Below are 18,206 nucleotides of genomic sequence, written 5' to 3'. Positions count from 1 at the left end.
AACACCAATTTGCTCCAGTTATTTTTAAGGGCTCTATTTCTGGGACCTTGTCCATCTTAGTGAAGCCCTCTAGTCCAGTGGACCCCACCTCTTTAGTTGCCTAGCACAATCATCTGGCAAAGTTAAAAGAAAAAAATGCCTGAGTATGGGTGCCTCAGGTTGAGAGAACAGAAATCTCTAGAAAGCTGCCTGAACATTGCTGGTTTTCAAAAATCTCTTTTAGAATATTTTAATGGACAACCACTGTTGGAAATCACAGCTCCTGCTGCTTTAAAAATGAAGAACTGGGGCTAGACATGGTGGTTTAGGCTTGTAATCCAGATACTCAGGAGACAGAGATTGGGAAGATCTTGGTTCAAGGACAGCTGGGATCTTATCTCCACAGTGGTGCCAATCTGCTATCCCAGCTAGGTGGGAGCACATAGGTAGGAGGATCTCCATCTAAGGCTGGCTCTGGGCAAAAACACAAGACCCTATCCAAAAAATAAGTAGTGCAAAAAAGAGCTGGGGACATGGCTGAAATGATAGAGTTCCTGCCTAGAAAGTGCAAAGCCCTGAGTTCAAACCCTATTGCCTCCAGAGGTGGGGGCGGGGGAAGAAAACGAAAGGGAAGAATTTGTGTGAATGTTGGCAGGGGCCCTCTGGAGAAGAAAAAGAATCAATTTCTTCTTAGCTAGATTTATCTGTGGCATAGTGCACATGATTTAATAGACCTGGTTCCCCAAGGCAGCTGAATGCAAATGTCTCTCCAGCATAGGAGGTGATACCAGAGGGCTCAGATGTAGCCATTTATAGAAAAGATGGCAAACCGAATGACTTCTCCCATCTAATCTAACATGCTGGATGAGTTCTCTCAGTCTTGAACATGGAGAACAAAATTAAAAGTGGTTTTCAATGAGGTGTTTAAAAAACTGGAAACCACTCTGCTGGCTTTCTTTTCTCTATCCTTTTACTTACCCTGTGTTTATGTGCCATCAGGTAACTGCTAGGGGTAGTGAGTGCTAATGGATGGTGTGGCTTAGCCCTCCACGATGGCTGTGTGCAGATACTGATGTAATACTTCATTCAGGCTCAATTTGAAGAGAATGCTGGCGAGGAGGAGTGCTGCTAGGGGCTGTTAATGTCTAGGCTTGTGGGGCTTTGTTCTCCAGCTGCCACCTCAGCAGAAAATGAAGGAAAATCCCTAAATGGTAGAGAGAATGACAGATTGTGCACGTGACTACTTCAGAATCAAAGTCACATGTCTAACAGGGCTTAGGAGGAGGCAATGTCAAGAATAATACCAAGGTTCAAGACATCAGTTTTTCATTTAAAAATTATTTTTTAAAAACTACATTTACCAGATTGAACAATAGCTTAAGTTTTTTTTTTTTTTTTTAAGGAAAGTACCCAAAGTTAAATGCACAAGGATGAAGAGGTGGTTCCTGCTTCTTTTTTTTTTTTTTTTAAGAAAATGAAGAGTTAGAAGGCTTTTTAAGGGTATGATTTAGATCTGGTAAATTTAATGGGGCCCACAAGGGAAGGGAAGAGGGAGAGGAGTGATGGAGGAAGATGTTTGTACTCCGATTCTGGGAAGGCAGATGAAGGGAAGAGGAACAGAGATTGATTGATTTTTAATTTCTATTAAGCTTCCCCTCCCCCTCTTTTTCTTGTTATTTTCCCAATCTGCCTATTCATCCTTGGATGTTTTGCTCAAGAAACTGTCCTCCAAGGACTCTTAGAATTAACTGAACATTTTTGTGACGTTTACTGGGTGCCAGACTCTAGCTCAAAGCTTTGCAAGTCGTCCACACTTCATTTAGTTATGAGGTGGAAGAAGATTCCCCATTTTGCAGATGGGAAGAAGTGGGATTGAGGAACGTGCCCCAGATTACTCTGGCACATGGTGTCCTCGGACACGGACACCATGCCTGGCATTTGATCTCAGAGCAGTCCTGCTGGGACCTGGGCTGCGGAGCACCATCACAGAGACAGGCTGAGCAGTTTCTACGTGATCCTCTGCATCCGTCTTGTAAGGTTCACCATTGCGCCGGACGGAAGAGGGCCTCCCAGCCAGAAGATCGGAGGGACCGCGCCAAGGAAGTCACCTGAGAAGTGGAGTTCTGGGACGTCGCCTGAAGGAGCGAAAGGCTCACTCACACTGCTCACATCTCCCAGGCGCGTTTACACTCTTCAAATCTCTTTCTCACAAGAGCCTGTTTAATTTTCACCACGGCCTTGCAAAAGGGGTTATTTTGGGTTCTATTGTCCAGCCAGGGAAAGTGAGGCTTTGCATTCCCTTCCCAGCAACTACCCGGCGGGGCGGCGGAGCTGTAGGTGTCCGCAGCGTCCCCTCTGCAGAGATAATAAGAGCTGCCGGGTCTGGTCATTATTATGCAAAGCTGGCCAGGAGGCTTGGACCCTCCCTTGCACAAACCCATCTGTCTCTGCGCTGCTCCCGGGGCTCAGAACTGGCTGCTAGCTACTCCGGGTGGGTGGAGACTGGTCCCCAGCCGCTGATCTCGGCCATCTCCGCGCCTTCCCAGCTTGCGCCCCCGAGTCAGACCTCTCTCGGTTTAAAAAACAAAAGACAAAACACAAAAACTACGGCCTCCTTTGCACCCCGCCCGCCGTCCCCGAGCTACATTAATATTAATCTCGATGAATAATTGAAGACCGGAGATTTATTCCGGCCCCGGCTGGTGAGGGCGCGCAGAGGGTCCGCGCTTGAGCCGGGCTATTTGCGTTTCTGCCACTCGGGTTCTACGGGGTTCAGGACCACAGACCAGGGATGATGGGGTGGGTGTGCCCGCCTGTGCGGGTGAGTGTGAGACAGAGCAGGTGCTCCAGGTAGCGCTGAGGCTTCTCCAGGGATTGGGGACGGAGGAGCGTCCCGGGTCTCAGCGTTGTCGCTTATGCTTCGCCCAGCACAGGGTGACCCGAAGCCACGCGGACTTGAGGGGAAACAATAGCGCTCTTTAGATCCTGGTCTTCTGCTACGGGCTGCCCAAGCCTTCTTAGACTACTCTTATTTGAGTAATTTATGGCAAAAAGCGGATGGCGTGGGGTGGGGGGGGAGGGAAGGGATGGCAGAGGAGGGACCGCATCTGGAGATGGGGGAGGGGGCTGTGGTTAAAGGAGTCGTTCGAGGCTGCAGCGCGGGTGATGTCAGCTCTCGACGAAAATAGAGAGGGATCGCCTGCAAATCCCCAGCTCCGGCGGGGCTAAATCTTGCAATCCCTTCCCTGGCCGGCGCCGAGCCAGGGCTCAGCGGCCTCCACCGCCTCCCCTAGCGCGCACACACCCGCACACGCGCGCACGCAAGCACACACTCCCCCGCACTCGCACTCCTCGGCCTCCCGCTGTCTCTACTCTCTGTGACCACCACTCAGGGCGCCCACTTGCCCCGCAGCAAAGCACAGGTAGCAGCGGAGGCGGCGGAGGTGCGTCGCTGGTGTGCACCCTCTTGCAGCCCTGGGGAGAGCGCTCTCTTGGGGAAGCCACCGTCTTTGATGGTCCAAGCGCCCCGCTAAGCGCTACCGCGACCCGCGCGGTGAAGAGCTGGGACGTGGATTAGCGCCCGCAGGAGCCTCCTGCGCCCGCTGAGGCGCTAAAGGGCTTACCCGGGAGGGGGGTGGAAGGGCGGGGAGAGGCTCCCCCTTAAATACCGCTCCCTCCACACTTGCTCTCACCCAGGCGCCCGTTCACTCCCTCGCTCGCCGCCGCGCACAGCGCCGAAGAGGAGGGGGCGTTCCCCTGACCATGGCATCCACCGAAGGGTGAGAGGGCTTTTCTCTGTACCCACGGGGAAGCGGGAGCCGCGCGCGGGTTGGTACCCCGCCCCCCATCCCGGATGGGGACACAGAGATGTCGGCGCCGGGCCTCGGAGATGGTGGCGGAGCGATGGCTTGGCTGGAGGCGGGATGGTGGGGAGGGGATTGATTTTCTTTCGTGGAGCTTTCGGCTTAACACTTTGAGGATGCCAGAAGCAAGGGGGTTGTTTTATCTTAATTAAAGGGGTAATAAGATCCGATGGGGGAGTGAAAAGGTGTGAAGAGAAAATCCTCTTAAGGTTACTTTTGATTTCATAAACAATAAGATATTGGCCACAGAGTAAGCAGACACTGCCGAGGAAGCAGCCGGCGAGAACCATGCGGGGTGAAGGTGGGGGCCTGCCGGAATGAATGAGCCGGGACCAGGGCCTGGGCGGGGCGAGGATCAGCGCGCGCGGCCTTGAACGCTAGATTTGCAGCTGCGGTGAAGGTGTTAGGTCTGCTCTGATCTGTCTTTGCCCCTGGATGGCGGAATCTCCCTGGCTAGCTCTAAGCAAGGGTGGAAGAGATTTGGGTACTTCCCGGGAAGAGGCGGGTGAGCCTGTGGTTTGGGTCACGGGCAGGAGTCTCCAGACTCCTTTGGGGAGTTGCGTTGGCTTGTCTATTCTGCTGGTGGCCCTGGAGTCACCTTTTGCTTCTTGAGGCTACAGTTGGCATAGGAAAAAGTCCCAGTGACAAATAAGGACAGCTGTCTTTAGCAAGAGGGAAATGGATCCGAAAATGGCAAAGGGATCTCAAATATAAGGCCCGTGGACCTGGCTCTCCCAGGAAACCTCACAGGCTTGCTAGAACCTGAGTGGAAATAAAAAGACTGATCTGTGAATTCAATCTTTGGGAGAATTTGCAGAATGGCACTAACAGTGTGCAAGAGATCACCGGACCCATGTTATGTGAAAAGCAAATATCAGGAGCTCCTCTGGGCTCAAGTAGAAAGTCTTTGGAGCTGGCACTCTCCTGATCTTCTGTAATGATCTTTACCAACTCTGCAGGCTTGTTTGGGGAAATAAGTCTCTAAGCAGGAATGAAAAGCTGATGTCCAAAGTCAGATCTCCAGACTCCAACCTCCAACAAAGGAAAATATATTTCTAAAGCTGTCTGTCTGTGTCTAGGGGAAAGAACTCATCCTTTTTCACTTCCCTGGACTCCTTCCAAAGGAGTCTGGCATCTTGTCATAGCATGAAATTTCTTCTTTCTTTTTGGCCTAATAGTTTAGCAGTGTGAAGCTTTTTGATGGTTATTTCTCAAAAACAAACAAACAAAATGTTCCAGAAAGACACCTGTGTACAAAGAGGTAGTACCTTGTGCTAAAATGAGCCCATATGGCTCAGCTTCAGTGCCTTCCCATGTTTAATTTAAAAGGCTTTCATATTAGAAAAGATATAAAGACATTTCTGGCTGTGTTCAAGGCCCTTCTAGAACTACCCCTGTTGGAAAGGCTGAGTTGGAAAACATCTGTGAAAAAGATGGATGATGATAGTCTTTCAAATCCTGCATCCAACTCACTCCCTACTTAAATTGCTAGATAGAGAAGGGAGAGGATAAAACAACCACGAAACTCACCAAACTAAGTGCATTTATATCACCTTTGTCCTAAATGAGACCTGCCAAATGAGTTGACATTAAATATGGAGAAATTATTTTTGGTATTTAAAAAAGATTCATTCAATTACTGCCATCTTTGTGTATTGCTCATGGTTATGAAAAGACCTGCCAAAGGAAACTTGTATTTAAGAGATGAAAGAACTTTAAAAAATCTGAAAGGCTGGGAAAAAATATAGAAAGGTCTATGATCTTTTATTACTTAGGAGTTGTAACTGATCAGCAGGAGACATTCTCAAAGCCCTTCTTTTCTTCCAGGAGCCTTGACTGAGTCCTAGTTGGGTTGAACGCACATGGTAGGCTCTCTGGGGGAGATAAAGAGACACACAGTTTGGAACTGGCTTTTAGACTCCAGTGCAGGACTTTTGTCACTAAATTGTTCATGTGAATTGGTGAGATTCTTTTGCTCCTTCTGTTATCTTTGGTTAAAGCGCTTCATAAGGAAAATTTACAAAGAATCCCCAGGCTGGTCTCTTTTGTTAGCTTTTGCTCTCTCACAATATTAAAGCTGTCTCCTTGAAACATACATTGTTGAGAAAGATGCAAAAATAGCAATATGTAATGACATGCTCTCAGTTTATGTATTTTTAGTTCAACTAGGACCCAGAATGATTGGGGAATGGGGTGATATGATAAACTGATCATTCTGGATAACATTTGCTTGATGATGTAGCTTCCATCAACAATATAAACTGATTAGCAATTGTTAAAGAATTATCAGAATCAACATTGACATCTTATGTCTGCTTACCACTCCACTTTCAAAGCTCACTTGTGTACATCATCACATGTAGTTCTTCCAGTAACACTATGATGTAGGCAGTCCAATGTAAACAGACTGTAAGAATAAAACTATATGTAGGATATAATATCATCCCTCCACGAAGATTCCAGGACTTAGCAGAACTTGGGATTATCATCTGGACACAGCAGTTAACGTTGAAGAGTGTGCGAGGCATGGCTGCACAGGTTACTGGTGTCCTCTCAAATGGCTGGTATACACATCTGCAGGATGCCTTTAGAATATTCACTGTATGATCTATACACTTGCTCTTTGCAAAGAGCATGCTCACAACTCTCCAGTTATTTGAGGTTTCTGATTATTTGGAATTGGGGTTATCAGCATCTGACTTCTGTAGAAACCAACAATGACTTTTTGGTAGTTTCCAGGCATTGAGAAGTCTTTTTCTACAAAGCAAGGTCTAATTTGACAGTTGAACGTTCTTTATTTTTCTGAATCCCCTGTCTTGCAAGGTTAGTCACTGAGATGGCTTTTAGGTCCCTGACCCGAATTGGAAAGAGATTATAAGTAGTTGGTGGCAGATAGGCTAGTGTCCATTATTGACTGGGTCACAGTGTAGTGGTCAGATGCTGAAGAAGCAAGCATTTTAGAAATATGTTCCTGGGAACTGGAGATGGCGAGGTCACCACATTTATCAGAGACTCAGGCTATCTGTTTTCTGATTAGCTCCTAGGAGTCAAGGGGTCATGGCACAAGCCAATCATGAAAGCTTGGATTTCACTTTGACTTAGAGAGCAAGTGAAATGGAAATGAGCTGATAGGAAAACAAAAAACAGAAAAACAACAAAAAAACCCAAAACCCCAAAACCCTGACAAGGGAGAACTCCTGAATTTATTATTTCAAACAAACAAAAGCAAACATACCAATTGCATTCTCCCTTCTCTTCCCTGTGGAATGAGCTTGAGACAGCTAGAGGAAGAGCCCATGCAGTGGACTTATTGGGGGTGAGTGGAGGGCATCCATTTTGGGGTCTAGTGGGCTTGCATATTGCGTGCCTCAGGCCTCACTAGAATTTCATTTCTCATTTTCAAGTATATAGAAATTGGCCTCCTTGGGTAAAATAGGTATTTGTAGAGCTATGACAGAGCTGTTTCATGTTTATTCAGACAGTCTTTTGTGAGCAATTGCAAGCTTAATTCTCAAGAAATAATTTCTAAATCCAAATGAAACTTGTGAAGTGGAAACACCAGGTTATTAAAAACCAGAAGACAGGTCCGCACACCAGTCTCAGTGGCTACTTCTTTTCTCCTATTATACAACACAATTGGGTGTCCTCTCCTTTGGCTTCAGCTTTAAGGGATGTGTCAGACAAGACGGTGCCCTTAAGAGATGATGCTTTTGCTGTAAAAACAAGCAATATTGAGCAGCTAAGTGTGAGGTTTCTGGGTCAGTGTGCCATAAATTCAACAGTTCCAGAAGTGCAGTGATTTTGACAGTTTGAAGCTGAACACAGGTTGATTTCAATGAAAGTCCCCTCCCTGCTTTCCTCCCCACAATGCCCAGATTTCTGATTTTCCTCCTTTGGAAGGCAAACTAAATTGTTTTCTATATTGAATCATATTCCCCATTGGACCATCTTGCCTCTCAGAATGAACTAAATCTCCTCTTCATTTCAATCGCCTGCTATTATTATTCTAACCTAATAAAACACAGATAACTTAAAATCCTCTAGCAATACTAGGCAGAAGCATCATTTTCAAACTAAAATTCCATTTTTGTTTGCATTTTAAGAACTTGTCCTTGCAGTCTGAAAAAAATGCTAACAAATGCAAGCCACTGCCTTGCTGCTGTCTTCCCTTTTGTGCTCTTAACGGCTTGTTGGGGGCAGGTGGGATGCTTCATAGAGATGGCTTTTGCATCCACACTATGATAAACCTCTTTACTTACCAGGATTGTGAGTTTGTGTTCTCCTCCCTCTGCCCACCCCTCACCCTGCAATATTCCAAGTGCTGACTCCTGGGAATGAATTAATTAAGGAAGTGTTTAAAAATATCTAATGGGTCCATTTCCACGTGCCCCATCATTGATTGGAGGCAGATGGGCTGCCTATTTGTTAGTGGAGTAGAAAAGGACTGGCATTGGATTATAAACCTGTCTCATTGGCTCTAAACAATAGCTGAAAAGGCAATGGAGCAGCAGTGTTAGCAGAGAATGAGGGTAGATTCTCAAACTCTAAAAGAGAATGCCTCATTTTCTTAGTGCTTTGCTTTTTTAAGGTTGTTTCTTAATGGTGTTAATGTTTACTGATTTTTCTTTCATTTATTTATTTAATGTCTTACTTAGATAAGTAGATATGACTGCTGTCTGCTGAGCTGCCGGGTGGGGTTTTGGGTAGTCTTGCCAGCTGCTTTGGATTATGGACTCAGAGCAAGGGCTGTCCTTTGACAATGGAATGAAGGGAATGAACTCCATTTTGGCAGCTGGACTTGAACTGTGTCAATCCCCATCCTCTCTAGGATTGATGACAGCAAACGTTAAAGACCTTGAAGGAAGTCCTTGGGGACAAAGATGGAGACATTGTGCCCATGCTCCCTTGTATATTAAAGGCTTCATTTGAATTGCAGAGAGCACTGTCTTATGTTACATTTGGTCAGGAGAGCCATCTGTCACTTGCTGCTTATAATCTGGCGCAGATTATTATGTGCTCCCGCCACTGCCACCCGTGGTTTCCAGCCACGATGCTCTCAGGATCACAGATAGTTGTAAGGGGAATTGTGACCTGCTTGTCCCATCCCCAGGCTTTGCTCTCTGCACATTGGACATGAAGTGCATAGCACCTATGGACTGTATGTGACCCCCAGGTGTATTTTTTTGTTGTTATTTGCCTAACTTAAAAAATTTCACCTTAAAAATATTTTGATTCTACTTTCTCTTAAATATCACAATGAAAAAGAACCTGTCCTTTTGTCTTAGTATCATTTGTTGTGTAATTACAGCCCAGCATTTTTAAAAGCACTTTGCCTATATTAATTTATTTAATCTCTACAATAATTTGATATAGCAGGGACAATTATTAGTCCCATCTTAATAGGCATAGAAAGTGGCATATAGAATGATTAAGTAACTTGCCAAAGTGTTCACAGGCAGCGAGAGGCAATGCCAGGCCTTGAACTTGGGGATCATGGCTTCTGGAGCCATGCCTCTAACCTTTAGCCACACCTGTTATTCCTCTGGTCAGGGGTTAGCTGGAACTGAGGAATGTCTATATACTGAGACAAAGCATGTGCCTTTCAGGTTGGATGCAGTCTTTGTGGGACCACTTCCCTCAGATTACTTATTTAGCCCATCACCCCTCCAAGACAGCTATTGAGAGTCTGTGAACTTGGCTCCCATCCTTGCAAGGGTATAGAATTGCCTAGTAGCTTTGGATTGGAAGGCTTCAAAATCCATTTCCATGTAATCAAAGGTAATTCAAGCAATTTTCTTTTTAACCCCTTAACCACATCTTATTTCCTTTAACTTTTCTCTGAGTTGCTCTTCATAGAGAGTTCTTTTGTAATTATCGATTGTCAAAAAGCTAATAACATTGTTACATCTAGAGACAATGCCTTAAGCAGCTTAGGCTGCAACCACATGGGCCAATCTTTGGGATACTGAGTCTTGGGTATGTGCTTTAAGTGGTAAATATAAATGAGAATTTAGCAGCCCTTGGAACATTTTCTTTTGCAGTCTTCAAATGTGGCTATTTAGGGTTGTGACTTAACTTACTCACTTTTCTTAAACAGGTACTATCCCTGTCCCTCTGGGAGTGGGGCAGATGCAAACAGTGATGACCTAGGAATGCTTTTTGAATTGTGGAAGAACTCTTTCAGAAGTCCTATTTCTGTGTCTTTTTTGCTGGTCAATCAACAGGGGGCAGTAAATGTCAGCTATCCATCCAGCCTACCAGTTTGACTCCTTTGGGAAGCCCTTCAGTTCTTAGGGAAACCTAATTCCCACAGCATTCCATTCTCTTTTGGTTAAAAAGTGTTTCTCCACCAAATATATAATTTGGAAATAGTGAGGTAATTTCTATTCATCAACAGTGTTCATGGATGACACCATGGACAGATACAAATAGGACCATTCATTTGAACTTATTCCAAGTTTATGCAACTATATGTTGTGATTTCATTCAATCCTTGGAAAAACTCCAGCATTATGCTCATTTTACTGAAGTAAAAAGTGCAACTTAGAGAAGTTTCATTTTATATTGTCACTGGGTGTCTTGCTTTTTTGTCATCTAATGTTTCATATTGCCCACATTTTGTAATTAGTCTACATTTTGGTAAATGTCACAAACCCTCCCTTTCATTTTTGTTTTGTTTTGCTTTGTTCTTGCTCCAACGAGGTATCTGTAGTCATTTTGATCAGAGAAAGCAAGCACTGCCTGAAGAAAAAAAGATTTTGACAAATTGTAAGAGGCTATGAATAAGAAGTTAGTTTCCCTTTGAATGGAGATATGATATTTAAAAGAAAATGCCACCATAAAAAAGTAGGAATAAGTTTCAGTAACAGAATGGTTGTCATACCTAAATTTGTAGACATCAAATCAGAGAATTTTAGATAGAAAGAATAGCAGTGCGTGAGGGAAGATGAGAAAAGAGAAACTTGCTAAAGGAAGGAAAGCATTCTGCTCTATTAGGTTGCAGGAAAGCCAACAGCTATAGATCAAATTGATTTTTTGTTTTGTTTTTTATCTCGGTTTACTAAGGACTGTTGGGATCAGATAGCCAGCTTCCCTGAGAAAGTGGATGGAAGTCAACATGAAAAAACACAATTGGATAAACTTGTTTTGGGCTGAAATGGATGGGTATCAACTAACATCACTCATCCTAGACACTCTACAGGGCCTGGTAGTACCTGAGAGATGGGTTCAGCTGTTGTCCTCTATATTTACTCATAGCATATGGTATAGCAAAAGTGTCAAGAATAAATGTTGGACTAATTTCTAAGAATGGATTAGAGAGTAATGGAACTATAGGTGGAATCTCTTCCCTCAGTGCTTTTCTGGATTTCAAAGTCATCGATCAGCAGACATTTATACAATCATCGTGGCATCACAGTACTGAGAGGACTATTGATGTTTAGACCATGGTGATTCAGTGCTAACATTTCAAACGAAGAACTAATCACTTCTTGGAGCTTATCTATCAGTCTGAGAATATTCAGATTCGAGTTCTTTCTATAGACCTTGCTGCCTTGGTTTTGGGACATTTCCTGAATAGGACCCAGGAAACAGATTTTGAGATGGAGACTTGAGTGCAATGAAGTCTATGCTCTCAGCACAAAGTCCTGGGAAGATGTGAAGGAAACAAAGGTGGGCAGAGGGACCAGTCACAACAGAGGACCTAGCTCACCTATGGAAAGATCTGGATGAAGTATGGCACTTCCCAATGGGCCCCAATTGAGAAAGACGTGTGATCTTTCTACCCCTGCACTAGTCAGTCATTGGATGTAGTAGTGCTAGGGCAGGGAGGATGACCCTGAGAAAGCACAGGGCAAGGTTTTGAAGAGATATCTAGAGCTATCTAGAGTCAAGAGCCGTCTATCACTTATCCTAGTAGCTAAGCCAGTGAAGCCTTCTGTCCTGAAGAGGGGACCTGGGAATCTGGGCAGCATACCAGACTCCCACCAGACTCCTCATCCAAATATTTGAGAGACAGTAGCATAATGAGTGCAGTTACTTTCAGTTTGACTATCCAGGCCTCCCACAAAGCTGTCATCTGTAACAAATGCTATACCTCGAGAAAGGATACAAGAAGAATAAGTTCCAGAAATTTGTTATACAACATAGGGATCATAGTTAATAACAATGTATTGTATATTTGAAAAGTTGTAAGAGTATACACATTAAGTGTTCTTATCACAGAAAAAAAAAACTAAGTATGTAAGGTAATGGATACATTAATTAGCTTGATCTGACTATTCCACAGTATATACATATGTCAGAACATCATTGTTGTGTACTGTAAATACACATATCTGTCAGTTATAAGTAAACAAATAGAGCAAATAGAGCTATAAAAGTAGAGTGAAGAAGGGAAAAGTGGATCCTCATGGATAAGAATAAGGAAAATTTGGGGTCATCACTCCCTTCAGTGTTAGCTATGACCCACATAGCCACCAAGGACAGACAGTGGAAGTCCTTCTCTCTTCTCCATTCCTTTTGAGGATGCCTGATCCAATGGGAAGATGGTTATGTGAAATTTCTTCGTTAGAGAAGTTAGCATCAATCAATTTCTGTTTAGAGTGATGAGTTTAATGGGAGGAACCAGAAAGAACAATAGACAAATGTACGGGAGCCAGAGTACAGCTATTATTGGTAATTCGGGCATTGACAACAGAGTTCTTCTATTCCTGACATTTATTTCCCATGGAGTCTTGACCTGGGGAAAGTGAACTGGATGACCCCTTTCTGCAATATCTGCCTCATTTTTCTCTTCATCCAAAAAGTCAAGTATTTTGTCCATCTCTGGCCAGGGGTGCTTATATGTTGACATTTCTCTGTTCTATTTCATTGATAAATATTAAAATATTATCAGAGATGAAAGAACACTTCTGTTCATAATCCAAGGCCTTGATAACACCTCTATGGGTATTTCTCTTCATTTTCTTTTTCTATTAGTGTATATTAATTGTAGAAAGGGGGTCCATAAATGCATATATTGTATTTTGATCAGATTAACCCTCTCTATTGCTCCTTCTTTTCCTGTCCTTTACCCCCTATTTTTAAAACAGTTTTTAGTGGGTTTCATTATGCCTTCTTCCCCTCATTTTTTCACATCACTTGACTCTGCTGAGACCAGGACACTGATAATCATTGCATCTGTGTTTTTATTAGCACAACTGAATTCAAGGGGCTCAGTTGCAGAGCAATAGAAGATAAAGCAAGCCAACCAAAGTCTCATTAAAAATGTTTTCCTTCCTTTTTCTCACTGTTTTTAATAATTAAAAACCTGTTGTTTACAATGGCAGATAGATACTATGTATATGTACAGTATTTGGGTAAATATGTCACTGGTTATATTCAATATATTCAATCTACGTTTAGAAAATACATTTTGCACATGGAATGTAACTATCAGCTAAATGAAGTGATCTTGGGCTGGTGGAGTGGTTCAAGTGGTAGAGCACCTGCCTAGCAAGTGTAAAGCCTTGAGTTCAAACCCCAGTACTGCAAAAAGAAAAAAGTGACCTTAATGATTTGCTATCCACTGATTTGTCATTAACTTTTTGTTTTCTGGACCAGTGATTCTCTTCCTATAACACATAAGCATGGCATCATTATAAAAAAAAATCCTAAAACAAATTTCCTATATTGTGGGATGGTATAAAGAAGTAAATACTATCTTTTATCCCAATCCTGTTCTTCTGAAATTCTGCTCAAATATTGTCTGCTCTTTGAATCAATTTTTTATGCACATGTAAACATCCTAATCTTAATATGCAAATTCAATCATCTTATGCAGACTATTGTAACAATTTGCTTTTCACTTAACATTTCTAAGTATATAAGCATGTGGTTATATACCTATAATTACACAAAATATATAATACATAAAACATATATTTTGAGCTGGGCACTGATGGTTCATGCCTGTATTCCTAGATACTCAGGAGGCAGAGATCAGGAGGATCACAGTTCAAAGACATCCCTGGCAAATAGTTTATGAGACTCTGTCTTGAAAATACCCATCACAAAAATGGCTGGCAGAGTGGCTCAAGGTAAAGGCCCTGAGTTCAAACCCCAGTACCTCAATATAGATAGATAGATAGGTATCTGATAATGGTCTACTGAATGATTATATAATAATTAACTTAATGACCCCTTGAGTGACATTTAAGTTATCTCCAAGAGAGAGGATAAGGCAGGGCCCTAAAACCAATTAGAAGATAGCAGAGATAATTTAGGTAGAAGGTAATGGCTTTAACTAGGGCCTAAGAATGAATATGAGCTAGTAGATTCCATGGATATTGGAAGGACTCAGTGATTAAGTATACGTAGGGATGGTGGGGGGGGACATAAAGTCATCTCTCAGATTTCTGGTTTAAGCAAGTAGGGGGTAAGATGAGTGCAGAAAAAGAATTCAGGAGAGAAATGGCTTGTTTGAAGAAGAGGAAGACAATGAATTTGGTTAGGCTGCCTGGGTTAGAATTTGGGTGCATGTGGGATATCAGGCAGAGAGGCTCACATGAGAGATTGGGGTCTTTACGGAGTGTACTCATCATCACAGAAGTAAATGAGCTCACCCATGCAGTTAACAAGGTTTCAAGCAAGAACTGTTCTGAGGGGAGGAAATTGGGGTGCTCTAATGTCTCTAAAGATGAGCAAAGGGAGATGATTTACACTGTACTAGGTGCTGAGAAATCAGGAGGGAAGTCAGATAACAGCAGATGTTTTGGAATGGCTTGACAGTGCCACCTGCTATAGAGACATCAAATAGCGTGCATGCTGCTAAGAGGTCAGTGAATTCATCAGTTCAAGTTCACTACTGGCCTTTGTCAGTGATGGCTTCTGTTGCCATGCTGGTACAGATTGAAAATGGTGAAGAGGCAATGAATGTAAACTTTAAGAGTGGTGTCAAAGGGAATAGGAAATATGACACAGGGAACAACAGGGGTATATTTTGGTTTATTTGTCATACTTTTAGGGCTGTGTGTGATCTCAGTGTGTTCGTACACTAAGGGAAAGGCTTGATTAGTGAAAGTGATGGCTTGAATACTTTGTAGAAGGTGTTAATGAAGCAGAGCATTGTTGCTTTGGAGGTTCCTGCAAGGGAGGGCAGAGTGGCTCTGGGAGTCCTTGACCAAGACTTCCCAAATTCCTCCTGTTTGACCAGTCCCACAACTTCAGGAAGGACAATTCAGAAAGGAGAGGGAGAAGAAGGTCACTGCCTAGACCCCCAGATCCCCACAGTCAATCCTGATGACCTGAAGAATGACAGGGCAGCCAGCTGGTCTTGCTTCTGTAGCCTCATTGTCTGCAAGCTAGAGTTGGATATAGTTTGGTAGTAGTTGCTATTTCCCTCTGGATTCAGATTTCACAGTCCTTCCTATGTCTCCCTCTCTGGAATTTGTCTTTCTTCCTTTAACCCTTCTCTCCTTAACTCCATGTTGTTATATCACTTCCTTGTAGACTCCCTTGGATTCTTTTATCTCAGTCTCCCCTTGGACTCTGTATTCTCTTGTCGTCTTTTTTTTTTTTTTTGAGTTCTTACAAACCACATGCATCCTGATAATCCTTAAATGTGTGTTTTGATTAGGTTTTTCTTCCACCTCTAGATTGATAAATTCTATGGCCTAATCAATGTCTCCATTTGTGTAATCCATGGGCATCTGGAAATTACCCTGGTACATAAAAACTGGTTTTTCCCCTGCAGACTCATCCCTGCTCCTTCCCAAGTTTCCCCCTCTGTAAACCACACTGCCATCTATCTAGATTTTCAGAGTCAGAAATATAGGTATTGTTCCTGGGGTTTTTTTTTTTTCTTCTACCAGGCCAAGCCTACAAGCCTCAGTTCTCTCTCCAAAACATTCCTTGAATCTGACACTTTTTCTCCATTGCCACAGCCATAACATCAGCTCAGGTGACTGTCATTGCTCTCCCCACTCCACCTAACATAAGGTTCTCCTTTCTTAGTCCTACCTCATTCCCTTTATATGTTTCCTTCACTGCACCAGTCACAATTTTCAAATATTTTATTTATCCTCTCCTTTATATCAGTCCCAGCACTGGATTGTAAGCTCATTGAAGGCTGATTCATTATTGCATCCTCCTAGATTCTAACATGGAGCCCTCAGAGAGCATCCATTGATTGAGTACTTAGCCACAACAGTCAGGGGATGCAGGGATGGATTCTCAAAAGAGGTGACATTTGAGCTGGATCTCTTCCAGGGAGTCTGTCACCATTACACTTTGTTCAGACCTCTCTTTTAGCACTTCATTATACTAGAGTGTGCCAAGTGCTTTCTTGTCTGTCTGCTTACTATCTTGGTATCTCTCTGAGGATTGGGACTACATTAATTTATTTGTGCCTCAACTTATTACCATTATCACAATGGATGTTAGTGTAATTGAATGGTCTATTTGGGGAAAGAGACATGCAAGGGCATAAAGAGGACAGAAGGCAACAGATTTAAGCAGGCAACAGGACTAAGGTTGAGAAAACCCGTGTCCTTTGGCTACTTGGTTCATGATCTTCAGTTGAACATCCTTGCCTGACAGTCAAAAATGAGACCTTTGATTGTTAAGAGTTACCAGGGTTCAAGTAGGTTATACAAATAATCAGTTGAGCAGCATTCATCTTATGAAGCCAAAAAATATATTTGTTATAGTCAATCACTTCCTCATCTTGTTGTCTGGGAAAACGCCTGTATCTGGGATTCTTTTAAAATACAGTGATGTATAATCAGATGAACATTTCTGAGCCTTCCATCTATCCCATGACTGCCTGCCTCCTCTCAGAATCATTTCTGTTGATGTTTTTTCTTGTACTTTGTAAAAGAAAGCAAGAGCATAGAGTAAATTTGACATTCAGATACAAAGAAGAGATCTAAGTCAAAGATAATTTTTAAATTGCTTCAGTGAGTAAAACCCAGGGTTTGACAGTTTAACTGCTTGTAAAACTGATTTAAAAGAAGAAAAATTACCAGAAACTGTCAACATTGTTGCTAAATTGTTGATTTTAACTATTAAAGAGATTTTAGTACAACTAGCCATTCTCAATAGAGAGTCCTTGCTGTGACTTCCTACAGGTCTAGTAGTAATGTCTTGTAGTTAGAATGTGTGTTTTCTGATAACCTAAATAGTGTTAGATAGTCTTATTTTGGCTGAATTGGAATTCTTTTCTTCAGTTTTCTTGTGTCTGGTCATGTTTGGAGGGGGATATTTGCTTTGTTCTGTTGGAATAAGAATAAAACCATGTCTGGCACCTTCTTTCTTCCTTTCTTTTTTTTTTTTTGCCACAAATTAGTGTTTTGCTAGAAGATTGATACAACGTTTAGCAATAAGACTTAAGTATCCATTATAATAATAGTAATGAGGAATTGAAACAGAGAGATTAAGAATGCTGCTCAACTTGGTAAGTAGTATAGGCAAAAATGAACCCAAATAACCTGAATGCAGAGCTATGTTTTTTTTTTGGTTTTGTTTTTATTTATCATAATTTTTTTTCTTTTATTATTCATATGTGCATACAAGGCTTGGTTCATTTCTCCCCCCTGCCCCCACCACCTCCCTTACCACCCACTCCACCCCCTCCCTCTCCACCCCCCTCAATACCCAGCAGAAACTATTTTGCCCTTATTTCTAATTTTGTTGTAGAGAGAGTATAAGCAATAACAGGAAGGAACAAGGGTTTTTGCTGGTTGAGATAAGGATAGCTATACAGGGCATTGACTCACATTGATTTCCTATGCGTGGGTGTTACCTTCTAGGTTAATTCTTTTTGATCTAACCTTTTCTCTAGTACCTGTTCCCCTTTTCCTATTGGCCTCAGTTGCTTTTAAGGTATCTGCTTTAGTTTCTCTGCATTAAGGGCAACAAATGCTAGCTAGTTTTTTAGGTGTCTTACCTATCCTCACCCCTCCCTTGTGTGCTCTCGCTTTTATCATGTGCTCATAGTCCAATCCCCTTGTTGTGTTTGCCCTTGATCTAATGTCCACATATGAGGGAGAACATATGATTTTTGGTCTTTTGGGCCAGGCTAACCTCACTCAGAATGATGTTCTCCAATTCCATCCATATACCAGCGAATGATAACATTTCGTTCTTCTTCATGGCTGCATAAAATTCCATTGTGTATAGATACCACATTTTCTTAATCCATTCGTCAGTGGTGGGGCATCTTGGCTGTTTCCATAACTTGGCTATTGTGAATAGTGGCACCTTCTTTCTGACTTTGAGTGTCCTTAGAGCACAAGTCCTGTGACTGGATGAAGGACTAGGACATGAAAACCCCTTCCTGAGCCTCATGGGGGAAGTCCTTAGCTTTAGCCTTATGGTGAATGC

At 42.7% G+C, this 18,206-nt stretch overlaps 1 protein-coding gene across 2 annotated transcripts in view; it reads left to right on the top strand.

The window, feature by feature from the left end:
- The first annotated feature begins 3,144 nt into the window (after positions 1-3,144).
- Positions 3,145-18,206, top strand: part of Slc1a2 (solute carrier family 1 member 2) — a 144,924-nt gene continuing 129,862 nt past the window's right edge. The window contains exons 1-2 of one of the 2 annotated variants that reach the window (XM_074044480.1): positions 3,146-3,422; positions 3,676-3,758. In XM_074044480.1, coding sequence (XP_073900581.1) covers positions 3,742-3,758 — 17 coding nt within the window. In that variant the 5' untranslated portion in view covers positions 3,146-3,422; positions 3,676-3,741. Of the gene's footprint in view, positions 3,423-3,675; positions 3,759-18,206 lie in introns of both variants that reach the window. The other variant, XM_074044485.1, reaches the window with a different exon arrangement.

The sequence above is a fragment of the Castor canadensis genome, chromosome 1 (assembly GCF_047511655.1).
Source record: "Castor canadensis chromosome 1, mCasCan1.hap1v2, whole genome shotgun sequence".
In the NCBI taxonomy this organism is placed as follows: Eukaryota; Metazoa; Chordata; class Mammalia; order Rodentia; family Castoridae; genus Castor; species Castor canadensis.
Note: the sequence above shows the minus strand (reverse complement) of the source record. Positions and strands in the feature narration are given on the sequence as shown.